Raw genomic sequence first — 23182 nt, 5'->3', positions numbered from 1 at the left:
CTCATTCACTCAGTCACTCTCGCCAGTCCTGGAGGCAGTCGGTGTTTACCAAGACAGGCCGTTTAATGAAGTGGGTCTGTCTCTTCACACTCTAGTTAAGGAGAGTCTCTCAGTCTGCAGCCCTGCAGCCTCCTCTCTATCCCCTCACAACACTCATTAACCACACCGGCTACTCATGCCCTCCAAATGCAGCTGTCCGTAGCAAATGCCTTGCTCAAGGGCAAACCATTGCCATTCCATCTGGGGACTCAACAACAGATGTTTAAATTAACATTTCATGCCATTAACTGGCACTCTTCGCCGGAGTGATGCACACAACAGTAAGTGCATGTGGGCTAAAAGTCAAACTTAATAAGCAACCAGGAGCAGGAAGTGCAAGGGAAGGTCAAGAGATGTATAAAATAATTGCTGTATCTTGAAGAAAAAATGTGGGCTGAGAAACTCTACATCACTAAGTGTTATTAAAAAAACAATTAATTGATCCAATGGAAGCTTTTGAAGTTGCTATTTTTACTGTAGAAAAATACTCGAGACCTAATGACGTCTTCTACTCAAATATGCAATTTCTACCAGAGACGGAGGAGATATGTGCCAGTTAAAGTTGATGTTTTATTTATTTATTAGAATCTCAGTAAACAGCATCTTCATGCTGTCCACCCACAATAACTCAGACAAAAAAGTTGACAAAAGATGCAGATATGCTCATCAAGGTACTCAGTTGTTATTGTGTGCCTTTCTTTGTGCTGGGATTTGCCATTTGGGCTCCCTGCCATAACCAACTGATTGGTGGAAAAAACTGCTTTGACTACTTCTCCATATTTTTCAAAGTAAAAAAAAAAAAAGTAATATTCCTCCTATAGATACTAAAGTAGATCATCAATCAAAGATAAACATATACAAAGGCAACATTACAGACCAGATCACTGTGACACAAGCCAACAACAATCACTTCCAATGTATTTAATTTTGGAGATTAGGCTTGCAGTGATATACCGTGAAACCATACACCATGTATGAAAATGGAAGATTATCATACCATGCAAATTTGCTAATTTACAGTATTGGGTAAAAAAAGATCTGTTTTAAATATCATAAAATGGTTGTTCTACCCCATTATTCATTATTTTAGGAGATCTTGCTACTGATAATACTAATGATTATGTAACACAGTATACAAGACACCATAAAAACGTGACATTGTCTAAAATGGTGATTGTACCGTAAAAATCTCATACCATCTTAACCCTACTGAACATATGTCAAATCGTCAAACTTGTTTATTTCCATTGTCATTTTCAGCCATTCCGTTTTAAGATATACAGTTAAACAAGGTGGTCCGACCTAGCTGACGCAGTGCTAATTTCTGATAAAACACATCTTCCACCGCAGAAGCTAAGCAACCAGTTCAAGTGTAAGCTATATTTGGAATATGTTCCCAGCTTTACCTTACAAACTAACTGATGGAAGAAGTGGTAGAACAGAAATGACTTTTTGTCAATGGTGTCTGGTGGCTTGGAGATGATGGGTTTAGCTCCCTGTCAGAAAGGCCTGTCCGGGGCTGGACTGGGAACAAAATATGGCTCTGGTGTTTTTCCTCTATACCAGCTGGTACCACTGCGCCTGTCTTACCTTATCAGTAATCTTGGGACCATATAAAGCCTACTCAGATGGGCTGCCTCAGAAACATCTTCAGTTCCACAACAACTGGCCACTTGGTGATGGAGACTGTGATACAATCGAAAGCTCCAGAACAAGTGAGTAAGAGGACCTTGAGTTGAGATTTTTTTGCTGAAATAAACACCCACAGAATTTAATTTGTGTGAAAATCCAATGAAAAGTCTCATACAGTAAGTAAGTACAAAGCAAAGTGACCAAAGCAGTGACCACTTGGCACCCACAGTGTTACCAAATTTAACCCAAATGAGGATGTGGAAGATTATCTCTTTAAATAAATCAGATCCAGACGGAGGAGGGGAATTTTCACACAGCCCTGCATTCCTTACCCCCTCCTTCCCAAACTACTGGAGCACCGAGCTACTCCCTCACCCTGCTCCGCTCATACACTCCAGCTCATTAACATGCTCGTGGTGTTGTGTTGTGTTGCGTTTCCCCCGCGGCTAACTTCTTAACACACATCTGGAAGGTATCGTGGGAGCATTTATGGGGCGAAGTTTTGAACTGTTGTTACATTCACCTCCTGCAAAGCAAAAGCTAAAGCTGGGAATGACTCAGTGTTTCTGCAGAGCGGCGTCACACCTCTCTCCCTCTCTGTCGTTCATTTATTCCATCCACGGCTATGGATCTGTCTGCGCAAACACTGTCTGCTCTCCAACTTCCTCTCCAGACATTAAAAGATTCTTCCAAAAACTTGCACTTCTCTGTAAACCATGTGGCTTTGAAAGAAACATTCCACTTTGGATACACCCAAATCACATTTCCAGGAGTTAAAGTTTGATCAAGTACTGCAATAAACTTTTTGGAATGCCCTCTTTTCCTCAAACAGGCCTCATCAACTACCTTGTGTAGTTATTTCCTTCATTACCCTGAATGGCTTTCAACAACCTTAGGAAAAGGTGTTAACTGGTAGCAGTCAGCTGCTGACAGAATAAGTGATTGTGCCAACAGAGCGTGTGCTGTTCCATTTCAGAAAAAGGGAGACATGCCCCTTTTTCAACATGCAACAAGTCATCTCAATCTTAAAAAAATCTTTTTTTTGCTTGATTCTAAGTTTCTGCCTGATACTGAAACCTGTTCAGGTTTACTATTGATACATAAAGACTGTGTTGCACCATAAAAGATTAATTAATTAAAAATTTTGTTCAAATTTGAGTTTAGCAAAACTTGGATAAGAGTGAGTAAATCCAGGTTTAATATTAAGCACAATTAAAAACTAATCTCCATTTAGTAAATCCAAGTCTGATGAACACCCAAATTAAATGGAGTTGAATCAACATGGAGATGCATGTTTATCCAAACGATAATAAATAGGCTAAATAAATAAATGTGCGTGCTGTCAGGACCCTATAAATAGCCTGAGCTAGGTTGTTTGCTAACTCCTAGCTAGCTGGAATGTGGAGACTCATGCACACCGTCAATAAACAGGCGTGTAGGACGAAAATGTTCACAGGTAAAAGAGTAGAATACCTGCACATTGTCCTATTACTTTAAATAAGCTTTATTTAAATACACAATGTTGGTTTCCTTAGACCTTCATCAGGTTGGCTAAATAGCTAGCTCTTCTTTTGAGCTAAAACACTGGCCAAATAATGGAGCAATGTGGCAGATTAATAGCAGATATAAAGGGGACAAAAGCACCTGAAAAAATGAGATGCTTGGCAGCAACTGGCATACATTGTTAACAGAAAAAGACAGACAAATTTGGCAGCATCATAAAACTCAATTGAATTAAGTCTGTCCCTTAACTTTATTTTATTTAATCCATCTCAAGCTGGTGAGCGTTTTATAAGTTTAACCTCCTCATGAATAAGTTATAGATTTAATCAGGTTTAAAAAAATCAAAGTTTTAAAAGGCATTAGTGCTCAAAAAAACAATAATATGACATTCTCAGTCAGTGCTGGAGGACCACTATGTGTTAAAGGTTAAAGGTTGGCGTATTTTAGGGTCAAAACAGAACTGAGTTGATCCAGAATATATAACTTACCCTACTGAGGGCTTAGCCTCATAGTTTATAAAAACAATAGCCTTGCCTGGATGCATGTTGTTCTTAGATTTATCCCTAAAACAAGTACACACCAGCACTTTTTTTATTCACACAGAACAACATACAATAAATTAATTTCCCGGAGACATATGGTATTTTCACCACAACCACTGAGCCTACATGTCTAACCCCATCGCTAACCATAAAAAACTAAAAACTACAATCTTAACCCTAAAATTACCTTATTGGGCACATTTTTTTGTCTCCAATGGGAGGTACCTCCCAAAAAACGTGACTATGTGAGCAGATTTATGTCCCCACAACATGAGTAATACAAGTCCACTCAAAACACAACGCATTGTAGAAGCTGTAGGCAACAATGTTCTGATTTTGTAATACACAAGTGGTTTCTGTGTTCAGTCTGACCAGTCGTTCTGCGCTCTGCTGGAAGGCTACAGATGGCACATGTGTGTGCGTGTGTGTGTGTGCGAGCAGAAAACACACTACGACACCACCTGCCATCGCACACACTCACGCACACCAGTCCATCCCTCCCCGTTTCTCACCTCCTCCGTGTTAACCAAAAAATCGAAATCATCTCCCTCTCACTATCTTATTCACTCACTCACTCACTCTCTCACACACACACACACACACACACACACACACACACACACACACACACACACACACACACACAGCTAGTCATCTCCCCACATATAATGCTCTTAGTCAGTTTCCTGCTCACACAAGCACACAAATATTTTTATAACTACTCACATGTATTCATAATAAATCAAGTGACTTACTTCTTTGCTTGTGAGGGACTACTTTTCCAACAGTATTAAGACCCACCACATGCCCCTTTTTGTTTTCTATGGGATGCAACTGAACTTATTCTCAAAGCGATATGGGATAAGCAGTGAAGGATTAAGCTCAGACACAAAAAAAGGAAATGGGCAAATGCTGTGGATGAAGGTCAAATTTACCTGAAGTTCTGTAGATTTACTAAAAGACTTTCTTCTTTTATATGATGCTTGCCTCAAAGATTACAGGTACAAAACAAATACAAAGTGCTACTTGGGTGTTGTTCGGTAGAAAGAAAAAAGTTGAAACTGTTCCCAACAAAGTCTGTGGATTATCTTGCGTAACCAGGTCATGATTTCTGGAAAGAGACATTGCTGTTGAGTTTTTCAATGTGCAGTCTAGTTCCATTGTATGAGAGAGAAGGAAGCCAATATCTCCAACACTCAACTACTCACACCAAAACAATCTAGATTGATAAATGGTGCTACAGGTGAGAGATCTGTACTTGTGATTTGGGGTGAACTGTCCTTTAAGTGAACCTTTAAGTGCTGTTAGTTTCTACACTAAAAGCAAAAAAACTTTATTCATGTTTTAGTTGCTACAAGTGGATTTTGTATTGCATGAGCAAATACTGCAGAAAAACAAATTAAAAACATTAAAGCAAACATTTCACTGACACGTTAAGTATCAACATTTGTAACTTTCCATTTACAGATGTAATTTTAACATTTTATCATTATACTGATCAAAAATGTCGTCCAAGCGTCATTAAATTTCCATTTAATCGTCATGTTAAGCAAGAAGCCAGAAACTGTGCCCTAAATTTTACACTCCCGGCGGATTTTCACCATAACCCAGTTCTTACCCTGACCTTAACCTAACCTTAACCCTAACCATAGACCAGCCCTAAATAAATCCTCACTCATAATATCACAATAATGATCCTCACAAAGATATAAGTGCAAGAGGAAACACACACTGATTAATGTTTGCAGGACTACTCATTAGAGCTATGAGCTCTCATTAGATGCCATGTTCTCATAAACATTAAGTACACACATTCACTACACAGTCATACTCGAAAAATAATCACTTTACTCATGCCACCCACCCACCCACACAAACACACTTAAATTTATGGCCACAACTGTTTATCAGAAGCAATAAACACACATTTCAAAACAAAGAAAGCATCCAAACCTTTAACGATAAAACATTTGATAAACCCAGTATCTACAGTATGATGATGAAGACTTCCAAAAAAAGGAGAAAATGTTTTCAAGCAAATCCTATTAAAACGAGGAAGATCATACAAACACAGCTGCACAGACTCCCTCCTCTGCCCAAAAAAATAAATTGGGCCAAGCAGCCAAAGTATGAATATCTTCATCCTTCACCTCGGCCGTGCAGATACAAAGCCACGGCTGCACAATCCTGCTGGGAAATTAAAAAGGAGACGAGGAGGAGGTGGAATTTGTTCTCATTTAGGAAGCCTTAATCTGACAGAGGAGGGAAGGAGAACACCATTTTTCCCCCGTCTTTCTTAGACAGACTGTTTAGGGACCCTGAAGGATGAAATGAGATTTGGTTAGAAACTCAGTGGGGTTTAATGTGGAAAAGTTGAGAAGAATGAAAGTCAAAGTCAACATTTTGGGGGAGTAAAGAAGTTTCTTTGAGGGTCAAAGTGTTGAAGCTCTGTGTGTGAGCTTTGGGATATAAAATTGTCACTGTGACGTCTTATTTTTGCACAGAGAATGAGTAAAAGCTGAATCTGCTAAATAAAATGTGTTACTACATCCGGAGTCTGGGTAACTCTAGACTTAAACACACACAGAAGGGCGTTTCTGAGTCTGAATTTAGAGAAAGGCCAAACGTCTCCATCTGTACCTGAGAGATTTGAGAGGAAAACGGCCCTTTGTCAGGCGACACTCAATCCACACCTCTGTAAAGTGAGTTAGGGGCAAAGCAATAAACACTGTGTCACTTCCACTGCACTTTGACATGCGTTAGCCTTCGACAAGTTCATCTGCATTCACAAAGAGGCCCATCTGGCTATACATTCACCTCTCTTGTTCCACAAAACATGTGACATTAATTAGCTGGCTCTATTCAAGCACACATATAGAAAGCCCAGCGGGGAATGCGTCGTTTTAGCAGTGACAGAGTCTTTTTGACAGACAGACAGGGAGGCAGACAGAAAGATAAAGAGCAAACAGTAAAATGTTGTGAAATCGCCTTCATTTCTTGAGAATGATGTTATTAAGCAGAAACGCCTGCTGGTGTTGCGACTTAACGAGTTGCATTTGAGAAATAAACTGAGTTAAAAGGGGATAAGCACATTTGCCAAATTAGCTTTTCCGTCATGGAAACACACAAACACCAAAATGACTCTTCTGTTCTGTGTGGATCACTGATTTTGGAGCTCCGGGCTAACACTTTAGCATCATTAACGATAGAAGGGAGACGCTAACAACTAGATATTGTGGCAGCATCTGAAACATATTTCAATGTCATGTTAAAGCTGTAATCAAACATTAAACAAAGATAACCCTCGTTTCCGGCAAACTAACCTGGAATGACGGTGGCTAATACTGACTGGGGCTAAGTACTGTAGCACAGTGAAAGAATGTATTATTAACATGAAACAGAGTTCAAAAAGACTAAAAACATATATGTTTGTTACATGCATAGAGTCTTTTTTTCTTAAGTCTTTTTCTCCCTTAAGTTTAGGCAACTAAAGCATGTTTGTTACTCAGCTGTGCATACTAATACACTAAGTTGTTATTAAAATGGCTCAGTTTACATTTGGTATCACATGGGACACAAACAAAAGCTCATGGGTGAAAGTCTGGAGTGTAATTTCTTATAATTAAGACCTTCACTCTTCAAAGGCGATTGCTTCTTGCTGTTATTAATCTCTTATGTTGGACTTTCCCTTTTGCAACATATTACTATTGCTACTTAGATAAACACCACTACTACTACTACTACTACTACTACTACTACTACTACTGGTAAAAGGACACTTGTATAGATCACTTATCTTAATCTGCACTGTTCTAAAGGGTTGGCAAATAATACCAGAACAAATGATGATCTAGTAGCAGCACACTAATGATTATTCCCTCAATACTTGACCAACACACCCATTTCCTGCGTTTCCTCCAGTCAGCAGTCTGATCCAAAATAACTCCGAGCTCATGACACAGATTTGGGTCATCAGACTGAATACGTTCATGTCTGTTGAGTCCATGCATGTATTTGTTTCATTTTTGTTGTGCATGCAGATCTGCGTGTGTGCCTCCCACACATTTCAATCTGTTTATCTTCCGCCCACGAGATATGTGTGTGTGCGTGTATCTTCTACCTACATGTCTCAATGGGAGGTCATCCTGGGGCGTTTTTACCCAGACAGATACAACACATTCCTCCACAAGCAGAGAAAGAAAAAGACTTTATTGTCCATGCTACTAGTGAACAGCCATTTTAGCTCCAATGGGGGGCGAGTTTCCCGTTACGCATATTTAAAAAGGACAAAGCCTCCCAGGCTGCTCGTCTTCCGAGGGGAAAGTCAAAACACAGCTTGGTCCACTGACTGACCTCTGACCCTCGTATCCCGGCGGTGACCTGTCTCAAGCGTGACATTGAGTTTTAATGGGCGTTTAAAGTTCACAGGAAGGCAGATTGGCTAATTAGATGAATGAAGTCACAGTCATTTATATTTGGTGGATTACTCGAATTTTTATGGTGTCTTGTGACTTCTGGGACTCTCAGAAACATGTGGGTTGCATTTCCCAGAGAAAGAAGTAGGTCAAGGCTTTTTTGTCTATCTATCTATCTATCTATCTATCTATCTATCTATCGATCGATCTATCTATCTATTGATCTATCCATCCATCTAAACTATTTTTTCCTCAGCAGCAGTTTGTGACCCGCAGAGTGGATAACTGATCTGTAAATCCATTCAGAGCTGATCAGAACAAATCCATGAATGAGAGGAGAATCCATCCATCCATCCATCCATCCATCCATCCATCCATCCATCCATCCACAGTAAAAACTGTAGGCAAAGTTGTGACAAACATCTTGAATCCCTATAAAACAGTGAGTTTAGAGATTTATCTCAGTCACGTTAAAGTTCATGTGAGGCCATTTTCACACTTCAGCCTATTGGACAGGTTTTCCTGGACCTGAAGCTGTTTTCCCTCAGAGCCTCGCTGAGGTGTGAAAGCTGATGTAGCTCAGGAAAAAACAGTCTGAAGCAGATTCCCTTGGAGCCCAAACCAAACGTGAAAGCCAAGTGCTTCACAAACTTGAAGTTGAACATCATTGGTGTCATGTTACTGTCATTTTTGGCAATGGGTACATAAGAGTACAGACAGTCTAAAAATGTTTTATCCCAAGAACAAGCTTCACACTGAAAATACACATCTGGTGAATGCCTGCATTGTTATGAATTTCTCCTCTGAAGTTGCTGCGGTGTTAAGACACGCCAGGCACCAAGGCGTTACGAATTTTCCTCCCTTTCATGTGGGATCAGGACCCTGTGCTTACCAAAAAATGTGCATTTTTCAGGAATGTGAAGATGGTGTACAGTGTTGTGATCGACATTTCTGAAGGATTCTTCTGCATGAAAAAAAAAGGACAGTGCGGATCAAGACTGAGCCTGAGAACTCCTTAAGACTTGAAGACTTAAAAGTAGCCATGTCCAACCATCATCACATTAAATGCCTGTGCCGCTGGATAAATACACCAAACGTATTCAACCAACCAATCCAACAATCCATCCGTTCACTCATCTCTCTCATTTCCATGCCTACTGTACATCCCATGCTCGCAGTGGATTTAAATATGTTGAGCTTTAATACGAGATAACGGCAGAAAACTGTTCAAAACAAGCTTTATCGTCACTGTAAAATCCAACTGTTTACTCTGATGCCCCCCTGTTGTGCATAAGAGTGTGTACATTGCTTTTGGGACATCTGGAGTGTATCAGTGAGTGCATCCTGTAAATCCTGGGATTGCAGCTGTGCGTGTGTGTGACGTTGCTAACCGGGTTTCCCCCTCTCCCCCCTCTGCCGAACTCTCTCCTCGTTAATCTGCTCGTTAAGGATCTAATCTGACATGTGTTTTCATTTGTGTGAAAGTGTGAGTGTGTGTGCACAAGTGTGTGTGTTTATGGGCGACTCACTGATGAGCAGGGAATCCACAATAGGTCTGATTACACATGCAGTATTTTGCTAGTTTTGTAGTGTGTGTGTGTGTGTGTGTGTGTGTGTGTGTGTGTGTGTGTGTGTGTGTGTGTGTGCCTGTACATGTATAAAGTATGTTCTTATTCATTCTGCCTTTGACTGTGTGGGCTCTGAATGTGTTAGTTGATGGTATGAACAGTTTGTGTCTAAAATTGTTTAGAAAAGCAAATCCAAACAATGTAGAGTTGCATAAAAGAAACAATAGCAGGATTCAAAGTTCACCCTTCCTTCCATTAGACAAATATTTGCTGCTGAGAGACAAGAGTCAGCTGGTGAAAGTTGGCAAATGTTTGAACTCTATTCTTACTCTGATCTATTAATGGTAAAAACTGTAGATTAAATTATTTAATAGATACTTTCTGAACTTTTTAACACTGATTTTTGGGATCAAGATATCTTACAAGTTCTGTGATAACTGAAGATGCATCATAAAATGTTTCAAATTGCTTGAATGTGTAGTTCATCCGAACAGAGGTAATAATTTTTACAGTACTTTTTAGTTTCCATCTAATGACATTGGTGGCCAGCTGGGTCAGTTTGACTACAACAGTGAATTAAAGGGATATACAAGGCTGTAAAAAAGGGATAATTTGATCAACCCAGCATAGCAAAATGTGGCATTAATTAAATCAAACTTTTAATGCTAAAATGGATTTCTATAGCTATTTCTATTTCTAAAGCTAAAAACGCAAAAGGTCTTGGTTGTTGACTGCTATCTTGAACTTGCTAACTAGTCTCATGGCCCATAGCTAATGGATGAATGTAATGACACTGTAAACAAGATTACAAAAATTTAGGTCAGGAGCAGTTAACATTTTTGGTTCAGGTTCTCTTCAACGTTAGGACGAGGCAGGCAGCTTTTCTTCAACCAAAAAGTTCTGATAAATCCACTCTACCCAACCAAACCTAACAGACATAGTTTGTGACCTGGTGACAACAGTGCAGCATTTAGCAGCTAAAAACTAGGGCTGTACCGGACTCAGAATTATGTCAGTCATATGAATATCAGGCAATTCAGGTTTTGGGTTTTTTTTTTCCATACAAAGTTTTACAGTTTAAATGGGGCTAAGCAGGAATTTCAGTGTGACAGCGACATTCATGTAATATAGTGAAGAAGCTAATGGCGCTAAAAACGGATAACAAATGGGTAACTACATTTCTTTTTGTTGCTGAGAATGAATGTCAAACAGACGCCAGAGACTACGTCATATTAAATTGCTGTAAGCCCTTTGTCGCGCTCTGTACCTTCCCTCTCTCTCTCTCTCCACCCCTCTCTTTCCTCTTTATTTTCCAGTTCTTTTTTGTTCCCTTATTTCTTTAATATTTCAAGCTCTGTGTGGATCACACACAATAACCAGGAGGAATTCAACGATTAAACCAATGTCCTCTGTTTGACTACTTTAAACTCAGCAGGAGGGACTCCCAGACTGAGACCCCATTGCAACATAGGGATTGTAGTAATTTCGGAAAGCAAAGATGGCGTGATGAAAGGGAGAGATCTGTAGATCTGTGATTCTGTTCTTTCACCATTTTTAAACCCTGAGAGTGTTTTCATCTCTTCTGCAGAAATTGGTAATACCTCTAATTTTTTTTAAAATAGCTGTGGAGTAAGAAACTGAACAGAGCTCAAAGGATTATTAATAGCTGTGCTTTTGTGAATATTTTCTGTATATGAAAAATTACAAATTTGTTAATACAGACACAAAAAAGGGAATTATGTTCCCAGAGACTACGTCATATTAAGTTGCTGTAACCCTTAAATTCACTACCTCTAAGCAGAAGTACAAAGATAATGTTATCGTGAAGCCTTACAGTGCAAAGATCTCCCCCTTTGTGTCCGCTGCAGCTGCTTCCGAAGAGTAGTGAGACAGTCAAGAGCACTCACACTGCAGCAAAGTCTGCCAAACAAAACCATCTATCTCAGTTGACTTAAGGGTCTCCAACTGATGATTTGAATCTCCAGCTTTCAAGGGGAAGCCCTACTAAAGACCCATTTAGTTTTTTCAGAAGTTGCTAGAGACCAAAACAGAGTCAGCCTAAAAGGAGAGTAGACAGCCTATTGGTGATGATTTCATTGGAATGCTAAGCGTCAGTTACTTAACTGAGTAACTTTATAAAGTACCTTTAGCCACTCATTCTTTAAGCTTATTCTTACACCACTAATGTTTCAAACAGTCTTTGCTGATAATGTGATTCAGATATAAACCACAGAAACAGCAGCTGTAGATATAATTTGTTCAGTCATCATTTTGTAGTCTTTATTAAATTCAGCCAAGAGTTTGGGCTGTTCGCAGCGAAAAGTTCACCATTATTAATACAAATAGTGGAGAGCAAGACGGCGAGCAGAGGGAAAAATTAGATGAAAACATGATGAGTGCACATGGAGTTCAGAGCGAGAGAGGAGAGTGTGAGGAGGGAGAGAGAGAGAGAAAGTGATTGTGCGGGAGGTTGACGGGATGAAAAAAAAGCGACAGAACAGCCTGAGGGTGGAGGAGGAAGAGAGACAGCGAGAAGTCTGTCACTGAGGTCAGGATGAGACTGACCATGCCAAGCACCCTGAAGCCCTTTGTCGCGCTCTGTACCTTCCCGCTCTCTCTCTCTCTCTCTCTCTCCACCCCTCTCTTTCCTCTTTATTTTCCAGTTCTTTTTTGTTCCCTCATTCCTTTAATATTTCAAGCTCTGTGTGGATCACACACAATAACCAGGAGGAATTCAACGATTAAACCAATGTCCTCTGTTTGACTACTTTAAACTCAGCAGGAGGGACTCCCAGACTGAGACCCCATTGCAACATAGGGATTGGAGTAATTTTGGAAAGCAAAGATGGCGTGATGAAAGGGAGAGATCTGTAGATCTGTGATTCTGTTCTTTCACCATTTTTAAACCCTGAGAGTGTTTTCATCTCTTCTGCAGAAATTGGTAATACCTCTAATTTTTTTAAAATAGCTGTGGAGTAAGAAACTGAACAGAGCTCAAAGGATTATTAATAGCTGTGCTTTTGTGAATATTTTCTGTATATGAAAAATTACAAATTTGTTAATACAGACACAAAAAAGGGAATTATGTTGCATAAGAAAGGACAATTGCTTATTCAGAGTACAAACAAGAAAACAAATATCCATCTGTCATTGACCTAGTTCTCATGGCTGTTTTGTTCTTCAAAGTAACAAATAGAGAGAACACATCACTGCAAAACACAGAACAAACAACCAAATTATTTTTAAAGGCTCACGCCTTAAGTTTCTTTGGAAGCGAGCCACAGGCTAACCGATCTGTGACAGCAGCACATTTAGTCTCCCATTTTGTGTGGCGGCTGTGGAACTGAAAAATACAACCATCTGGAAGGGCTGCTTTTATTTTCTTTGAATCTGGCAAAGTCAGACTAAATGCTGAGCAAAGGACCACTGCTGAAATAATGCGTCAGTGTAAAGCTACATAAAGGCTGAGATTCATCAGAATATTTGTGCTGTGGCACAAACACAAGACGAGAGCAGATCTTGTTTTGCACTTTTACAATGAGAGGACATCAGGAATGTCGTGGGAATTTAAGTTTATCTAACTGTGCATCCGTTCATTCACAAGGCCATCCTTCCATTCGATAACCCCTCCAGCTAGGGATGCACAATAACATTGGCATGTCATCTGTATCTGCAGGTAACGACTTAAAAATAAAATATCAGCATCAAACTGAATTGATCTTTTCTGCTGATACAACAGGCTGACGAGAAGACACTTTAATATGCAACTTAAAAATTGTTGAAATAGGTCTGATGTGCCCTTGTTTTGGCTATTATCAGGATTGTCTTAGGGGAGAGCAGCGTCAGAACATGTTAAAGTGGGAGGAAATTTACAGTTTTGTTTAAAAATTGTTACATCAGAATAAATATGGCATGTTTTACATGAAGTCTGGGTTAAACTAGTATTTTCCCAATGAATATGTGCATTTTGAAAATCATTGTATTTTAAATGTGCATCTTCCACCAGTGGGCAATCTTGGAAAACAGTAGGCATAATATGTTAATTCCACTACAGGAGAGACTTGATGGTAAAACCTGCATGTATCGGCATGTGCAATCAGCCAAGAAAATATTGGCATATCGGATAGTGGCAAAATCCAGTATTGTGCATCCCTACCTCTAGCCAAATGATGATTCATACATCTGTCCTACAATTCTATCACTCAGCAATACATCCATTCCTTCATCTGATCACCCATCGATCTCTTTGTGTTAGCCCTTTGTTCAGCCATCATTCTACCCGTCATCCACAAATTCATCCAATCATCCATCCATTATCATCCAGCAATCCTTCCAGCCATCTCTTGATTCATTTTTCTGTCCCACCATAGGTCTATCCATCATCTTGCAATCCATCCATCATCTATCTTGGGGTTCATCCATTCATTATCCATCATCCTTCAATCTATCATCTAAATGTCCAGCAATCAATACGTCCATTCACCCCCAAATCCTTCCATCCAAATTAATTTCATCCATCCATCCATCCATCCATCAATCTGTTGATTCATTCATCTGTCCTGCCACTCTTCCATATCATCCAACAATAAGTCCTTCCTTCCATCCATCGACCCGTCTTTACATTCATCCATCCATTTGCAGATCCATCCATCTACAGCAGCCTGTCATCCCTCCATCTATCCATCCAATATGCAATCAATTCATTGATCTATCCACCAGTCCATCTATTGACACTCCCATCCATCCATTATCGTCAAAGTATGCATCCATCCATGTTTTTACCACAACTTAACTGAAATGCTGTGTATTTCAAATAATTCAAGAATGCTTGGTTTTTTCATGATCAGCCAAGTAAGACATGCAGTGTTTGAAAAACAAAATCCACACTGACTTTGTAAACAACACAGCCCCCACACGTAGACACTTAGACCCACGCAAGTGCCTTCGAAGTACAGTATGTGTTTCCATTCATGTGACAACTCCAGGCTGTCGGATGTCGGTCCTGTGACTGTGACTCTGCTTGAGGACACTTTTTCCCCCTGATTAATTGTGGACTTAACTAATCAGGACATATACTAAGGAACAAATGGTCTTTCTATTACACTGAAATTCAAAGTCTTCCTCTTTGAGAGTCAGGTTTCAGCATAAAATGTGCTTTTGGGAGGAGAGGGCTTTAAGACAAAATTCACTCTCACACATGACTTAGTATCATGGGATGGCCAAGACATTGCAGTTATTCAGTCAAGGAGCGATGTAATGTCTTTGCTGTATCTACTTTTATATCATAGGTGTTCAGACGGATTGAGATTTGTTGACTGTAAAGGTCAAAGTGTATTTTTCACATTATTTCATACTCATCAAAACATTCTATAACCCTTCGGACCGCGTATGAACCCACAAGCCCAAGATGCAACATCAAAAGCTGGTGCGTACATACTATAAGTGACAGGAAGTTAGGCTGTTATGTGTGTGTTGTGTGTGTGTGTGTGTGTTGTATGTGTGAGGTGAAGACTGTGCCAGTACAGCCTCATGTAGGAGGAAACAGTTCAGCCAACTCTTAAAAAGATGTCCCAAATTATCTCACCACCGACGCATGTTCCTTACCCATGCCTCTGCTCTATTTTACCGCGCTCCGCAGGGATTCACTTTGTCGGCCACGCTATTTCAGACGTGGACGTGAGACAAGACTTGTTCTGGTGCCGCTCCAGATTGGCTACGGAGGCAGAGCCGATGGATCTTGGTGTGTCTGAACAAAAGTGTTACTGGTTCTTGTCTAAACCAACGTCTGTTCAGTGAGCGCAGATTGTGTCACTTGAGAGTTTGTGGAAGTAAAAGGTTGTCGTTGGATTTATCACCCAGACTGTCTGTTTTACAGAAGCTTCTGAAGGCCTTGTGAACCACAAATTAATCCATTTAACCTCCAAGTTGACCCTGAAAGATACTACTGTGTATTTTTTGGGGGGAACTTCATTTTTTTGTGTTACTTCTCTCATGACATAAAGCTACACTCCCTCTTTGACATATTGTTTTTCAGTGAAATTTTTCATTGTTTCCAAACTGGTGGATCCTCTAATTTTAGTACAAAAGTTTCCTCCTTCATAGTCACACAAGCAAGAAACATTTCCCGTCTGCAAAAATATGTATTTTTAAAATGCTGTAATTAGGGATCATAATTACAAACCCCTGGTCATGAGGGAGCACAGGGCAGATATTTTGTCACACAGATGTCAGAAACATAGTCTGTGTTTGGTTGTGGACGCCACTGCTATTGCTTCTTTGTTTGGCTGGTTAAGTGCAGACATGTTTCACAGCACGGGAACATGTTAGTTCCATTTTGGTCCAGTAATTTAATTATGGAACTGGGAGAAATGGGCAAGCGGCGACAGGCTATCTGATGAAGGAGGAGGGGGGGGAGTGTCATTCCAACAATAAATTTAAAACAGGAGAATATATTTCAATTAAAGATGTAGGATAGTAGAGTGCTATTAAAATGATCCTGTTAACTAAAGGCCTCTGGCTTGATTTCCCTAAAGACACTGAACCCAAACAAGCTCAGTCACTATGAGGGTTACTGCATAAGAGCAGCAAAGCAAAATACACATTTATATCATGTTATATTAATATTTATCTAAAGATGACACAATTAGCCAGGCATTTAGCAGGCAGGGGATGGATAAATATACCAAACATTTGCTGGTTTCAGTTTTTAAAAATGGGGATTTGCTGCTTTTAAACTGTTGGTTGGTGAAAAAAACAAGCCACCCTTTTTTAAGATGATGCCTTGTGCTCTTGAAAATTGTGCTGGGCCTTTTTCACTATTTTCTGACATTTCATTGTTTTAAGATTTTATTAAAATAAATGCAAAATGTAACTATAGTGAAAACAATCGCAAATTAACCTTAAGTATTTCTTGCTGTTGTTGATTAGATGTTTAATTTTAGTATGTGAGCTTTACTTAAACTTTCGGAGGCACACACTTTACTAAAGACTGCAAACCATTTTTTTTTAAAAAGTATTGATTAATTTGCTGATTTTTGCTGATGCAACAATCAGCAAACAATAGTTTGGCTTGCATCAAAGGAAATGTCAGAAAGTGGTTAAAAATGCCATTCAAAATTTTACAAAGTGTCATTTTATAAAGTCCAACAGCTCAGAACCCAAAGATGTTCAGTTTACAATAACATGAAACAGAGAAACCCAGATAAACCACATGCTCAAGTAGGACTGCAACTAATGGTTATTTTTGTTGCCAATTAATCTATTGGTTATTTTCTGGGTTAATCGCTTATTAATCGTCTGTAAAATCTCAGAAAATGATATAAAGAACCAATTGGTGTTTTCCAAGGCCCAAGAAGACATCATCAAATGTCTTGTTTTGTCCACAACACAAAGACATTCAGTTTACTGTCAGCGGAGTGAAGAAACCAGAAAAAATAAAAATCACTGTTACATAGCTGGAGTCAGAGAATTTGGACCTTAAAAAACAATAATTGGTTAGCAAACTAGTTGGCGATATATTTAATACTTAACAACATGATTAACCAATTTATTGTTGCAGCTCTATCCCTGAGAAGCTTGAATCAAGAATTTTGGACACTGTGGAGTAAAAAAAAAAAAGACTATTTAGTTGTCAGACTAGTTGAAGATTAATTTTCTTGTAACTGCCTAATCAATAAATTGACAAGTAGTTTCAGCTCTACTATAGATTTACATTTTATCACTTCTGCCAGAGGAAATATTAGAGGTCAAGAGTCAGAACTGGAACTGATAGGGATTCAGGGCCTTCAGTGTGTCTCCTAATTGAAAGCTGGTCTTCTGGCAGAGATTAATGCACAACCCTTAAAACTTCAAATCTGCGGTAAAACGTTACATTCTGTTGCTGTTTCTAATCATGTCCTCACTGACCAGAGTATCACATTCTGGAGCTGACGCTGAGCCTGGTGACATCAAACACTGAAATGAAACTCTTAAATATCATCCAAAGAAACATTTAAGTGGGACTGTGGTCTCGCCAAAGGCTTAAGGCCCCCCTCCCTCAATGGGCATATTTCGAACACTTGACTTGTTCCCAAAAACAACACTGCTCCTGCCAAGTCAGAGAGCTATGAGCTGCACCCTATCATCATCCAACATAAACTCACACAACAAATAATGAAACCAATTCAAGCAAAACGGAGCCCCCCTAAGAAAACAGCCAAATGACATGTTGAGGTGGCTGCAGGGTGGCCGGGCTGTTGAATGGTCACAAGTTTGAATCCTGTGGCAGTGGAGGCATGTCAATCTTAATGTGGAAATGCGTCTCTTGACTGCACATTAACTAAGAAGTGGAATTAGGTGTGTGTAGCCAGAGTCAACAGTCCATCACAAAGATAAAGGGTTCATGGGCAATGAGCCTTTTTAGATGCATATAGAGATCAATTTGCACATCCTAAGTCTTGAAAACCCTCCTGTCAGATGTAAGAAACCTATCCGTTCCCTCATTGGATTTGAACATATCACTAAAATGTTAAAGCACATGCTTAACGCTGATTAAACCGTAATATTTTACTTTACCACTGCTCTAATCCTGCACATTAACCTGTGGAAAAGTAATTTAAGCTGACAATAATACTCTGTTGGTGGTGTACAACACTGCCAACCACTTGCTAAAATTTTATTACCAAGATTTACTACATTTCATTAAGTAGTTAAACAGCATTATTACATACTTTTACTGCTCCCTGGGTTACCATACAAAATAGGGTCACTGCACAATGAGGTTTTCCTGAAGAAAGCTTTTTTCCTGAACTTATAACACAGAGAAAGGTGTGTAATCCACTGAAAAACACACAATAGCCACTATCTGTCCGGAGTGGTTCTAATGTCCTTGTGGTTTATTAGTCCCTCGGTGGTGAAACATGATCCAATAGTATTGGAGGACCCCATCTGGGGGACGGCGCTGGACAGCCGGCCGTGATTTACACAGGAGCCGTTTATGGAGCTTTTAAAAAAGACAGAGGAGCCGACATAAAAACAGGCTTATTTATGGAAGAGAGCAACACATGGGCTGTTGTGTGGACGCACACAATCAAATGTGTGTCTCTGGGTCATGGAGAGGGGGTAAAGGGTGTGTGTGTGTGTGTGTGTGTGTGTGTGTGCATGGGTGCTTGTTTACAGGTCTAGTCCAGTAATGCTAAGAAAGAGTTATCAGATGTCTGCAGGAATGATTTGTGATGTATGTTTGAATGTCTGTGTAGAAAATGAATGTTGTGAAAGAGAGTTTCTGACCAAAACTACCCCTTGTCTGCCCAGTGCAGAGGCTAGTGATGGGAAACAAGACTATATTATGTTTTGCTTTCAATTCTTGTGACAATTCTTTTCTCAATCAATTTAACTTTCAGGGTTTTCCACATATTTATTTATTTGTGGCAGCCTGTCACGATTCAAATATCTGCCTCCACATATGGCTTTTCTATTTTTTGGAGCTGGACTGTTCATTAGGAGTGTTGTTAGAATAAACCATTCAGTTATGCATTGCACCTGTCGGAGCGCAGAGCATACTCTGGACACAGATGGAGCAGCAGAATATTAAAAGCATTAAAGTATCAAGGGATTTTAATTTTGCCATATCAAAAACATTTACATCATATATTCGTGCAAAAAAAAAAATTGTTGCATAAAAATTCACCAGATGCAGGAAATTAAGTGAATGACGCTCAAAATGGTCTTGTGGAGAAGCCACAAACCCCCTCCTTCATATGTGTCCTCCCTAATGTTAAAACAAAACCTGGGGATCAGTGAATGTTTGTCTTTTTTGCTCCGAAGAATGACAACAAAGGAACACTTATTCAGTTATAAAAAACTGTTGCAAATTCATTTTCTGGTGATCAATTACGCAACAGACTGTAGCAAAAAATACAAGGTGAATGAACAGGGATAGATACAGAAACCAGAACTGCAGACAAAAACATCTGCTCATCTTTTTGTCTTTTTCAACGTCCTCAAACTTTGAAAAACCTGACAGCAGCATTTCCAACAATTTGTGAAGTTAAATTAGATCCTTGACGTTTCCTTGACTATTCTTGCAAACAAAAAAGCCCCACAAACTCCATTCCTCCCCCAAATACAAACAGGTAAGCTCTGACACCAAATGAAAAGCAAACACCATTTCTCTATTCCTGCAACGAGCAAACTCCATCAATAAAAAGCTGCTGCACGCAGTTTCACTTGGTTTACTCTCTAAATTCCTGCAAAAAACCCAAGCAGAGACAAAAGCCATAAGACATCCACCCTCCTTATCAAGTATGAATTACTAAACCCATCAAACACCATTTCCTCCAAAGTAATTTCCAGTGGCTTCAGTGCCATATTTCATACCTCTAGCTCCCTGAGAGAAAATATAAAGCCTTGACCAATAGGTGGCAGAGTTCCACACTGTATCCAGGCAGGATTGAGAGAGAGAAAGAGAGAGAGAGAGAGAGAGAGAGAGAGAGAGAGAGAGAGAGAGAGAGAGAGAGAGAGAGAGTGAACTCTTACTTGCAGTCTCTGTCCTCCAGATCAAAATGCGGATTGAAGTTGATGAGGATCTTCTGGCCGGGCTCGGGGGCTGTTATCACCCACACACACTGCTGGGAGGGCGGGTAGGCGCCGGGATAGCCCGGGGAGGTCAGGTAGTCCGCGGTGTGTATCTCTATATTCCCCCCGCATTTATCTGCACCGTAAAAGAAGGCAGAAAGTTAGTGAAGAGAATTTGACTTCCGTATCTTTGTCAGATGGTGACGGGTGGCACATTTTAGTTTAAAGAATTAAAGTGTATTAGGAGGTTGCTAAGACTTCCAGCTGGGGATCGCAATAAATCCAAATATCCACCAGAAGAACAAAAACATGTTGACAGAAAAGCACTGATTTCTGCGCCTCTACACATTGTGACTATAAATTCACATCATCAGGAATTATATCAGCCTCTACAAGGTGATAAACTCCCCGATAACAATGTTATAGAAAAGGTGTGGAAAAGAGTGAGGTGGGTTCCTTTGCATCCCTGCCATAAGGTCTGATTACGCACATGAAGGTGAGGTGTGCGGGCTGCTGCTTCTCCTGCAAGCAGGCAGCATAATTAAATTTAATTTTCTCAATGAATGATTTACGAAATTGCTTGGATCGAGCTTCAGTGGCAAAGCGCGCAAAAGCTCCATAATGCGTCTTTAAATGACTGAAGCGCTTCAAGAACTTCACATAAAATGCGTAATATGTCCATTATAACGAGGAAATCTTAACAATGACTTCGTGTGTATGTGTGATAACAAACTGTTAGTTTTTAGTGATTTTAAGTGACTTTGTGCATCTTTTGGTTTTGCAAAAAATCCAAAAATATTCCGTTTTAGCGGGGTATTTTGTATATTCTTTGCATCTGTTAGAGTAATTGTGGTACAAAGGGGTTTAATTGAACCCCTGCAGACGTGCTCTCACAGGAAAAGCCGAGGCATTAACAGGTGAGAGGCAACAATGGTGCAAAATGATGCAAAATTGATCAATGTTCAGCCAAGCCGCCTGTTGTCAAGCCACATGTATTCATACAAGCAGTCAACACCTACCAGTCTGAGTCAACGCAGCAACCAAGATGACTTGGGTGAAAAGGAACAATAGCAATCCACTACGCATCCTTAGATTGTACAACACAGACATGCTGTGAAAGAAAATAAATCAAACAGGAGGTGGAGGAAAAACGTCCAGGGGGGTTTACGTCCAAAAGAAAAAAAATAAGCGAGGATTGTCTCAAAGTAAGAGATCTGGTTGTTGTAGGGTCCCCAGCATCCTGCGAGCTTCAGCAGCAGATCCCTGCGTCTGTCAGGGAACAACTTGCCATCTCCTGGAAAAATAAAAAATAATCCAAAAGCAGAAAACAAGACGGTTCAAAAGGAAAAAATCCTCTCGCCAGAAGTGGCAGCTGTGCGCCCTCGATTCTTTATCAAACCTCTCACTTGTGATGCAAAACAGGATCGATACCTCCAAGTGGAAAATTTTAAAAAAGGCAAATCTGTAGTTAACCGGTATTCAGAGAAAACCAGTCGCGAGGAACATCGGAGCGCTGCTCTCCAGATCTTTTACTCCTTATTTCAGTCCAGCTCTCTCTCCGCCTCTCTCCGCTCGCAGCGACTGACTGACTGGCCGTCACAGCACAAATGTCAGCAACACGACGCGAGCCGTGAAAGTAACAGCGGAATTTCCACTCCCCAAATTCCTGCTGCTAGACGCCACTCACTGCGCGCGGATCCAGCAGCGAACCGACCGCTACAAGGGGCTGGAGCAAAACTGACACCGGTGCGCCCTCTGTGCGCTCCCGACGCATGCGAGCAAGAGAACTGCGCACGCAAACTGCCGCTGGCGTGTGAGTGTGGTGGTACAAGGTGTGGGCAGTGTCCACCAAGCAGGCGAGTCCACATCTGAGCTTTGTCAAACCGAGGAGGAAAGGATTCAAGAGAGATGCTTTCGTTTTCAGTGTGATGAAACACCGTTTTTGGTTGTCTGATGATTGAAATGCTGAGAATTGGCCAAAACATTCATGAACAAGATTATTATTGATATCTGTTTCAGCAAGTCATAGTCGTGTTTGCAAAATTTAAATAAATAACAGGGTTATATTTACCTTCTATCAATTCACCAAAGTGGGACTATTGTAGTTTGTGGAGGGATTGCTTTGGCCAGATGTTAACAGTTAACTGACAAAAGATGGAAAATACATGACTGTTGTGCCAATACATTATATAAAAACTACAAAATATATTGTGATTTGTACTGTGCATATGTTGCATTATTTTCAGCATTGCTTCACATAAATATCAAAACTCATCTTGGTGGTTCACTGTACTTGCACTGTGTCTATATAGTGATCTATTCCAAAATGAATAAAAAGTGTCCTGATACCTGACACTTCATTTATTATGTCTCAAATGAGACAAAAATGGATTTTGTCCTTTATCCATTTTTACTTAAATAAAGAATCAATATGCCTCTCTGCCATAATGATGAAGTATGATAGGAGAGCATTCGGTTATCTTTAGGGTGATATTATGAACATACTGAGAGAGGCTGAAGATGGACAAAGAGGCCAGAGCTGACTGCAAAGATGAACGATCACTTGTATGATAAAGAATGATGCATAGCATTTCACAAATTAGAGTTTCATGTGCACATAACATGTATTAACAGAAGAAAAGAAGCACACACACACACACACACACACACACACACACACAGTTTTGTTTTTTTTGAATAGGTTGGTTGATTGGTGAATTAATTATTATCGTCTTTTGATTATCATTGTTAATGTAGTTGTATTTTTGTATTATTATAATTATTTCATTTGTTTACTTATTTATTTTATTGATTACTACTATTATTATTATTAATTCTTATCACTGTTTGTTTCTTTTGTAATGTAATGTTTTGTTGTCTTGGATCCCATTAAGACTAGCTTGGCGTCAGCTAATGGGGATCCTTATAA

General features: G+C 39.8%; 1 protein-coding gene across 1 annotated transcript in view; it reads right to left on the bottom strand.

The window, feature by feature from the left end:
- Window positions 1-22051, bottom strand: part of LOC121951246 (neuropilin-1a-like) — a 90844-nt gene extending 68793 nt beyond the window's left edge. The window contains exons 1-2 of the mRNA XM_042497511.2: window positions 21273-22051; window positions 20215-20389 (exon numbers count right to left, since the gene is read on the bottom strand). Coding sequence (XP_042353445.2) covers window positions 20215-20389; window positions 21273-21363 — 266 coding nt within the window. The 5' untranslated portion in view covers window positions 21364-22051. The remainder of the gene's footprint in view (window positions 1-20214; window positions 20390-21272) is intronic.
- Window positions 22052-23182: the final 1131 nt, after the last annotated feature.

Source organism: Plectropomus leopardus, chromosome 12 (assembly GCF_026936395.1).
Source record: "Plectropomus leopardus strain MGB_pleo_1.0 chromosome 12, ASM2693639v1, whole genome shotgun sequence".
Taxonomy (NCBI): domain Eukaryota; kingdom Metazoa; phylum Chordata; class Actinopteri; order Perciformes; family Serranidae; genus Plectropomus; species Plectropomus leopardus.
This window is presented reverse-complemented; position numbering and strand designations above follow the sequence as displayed.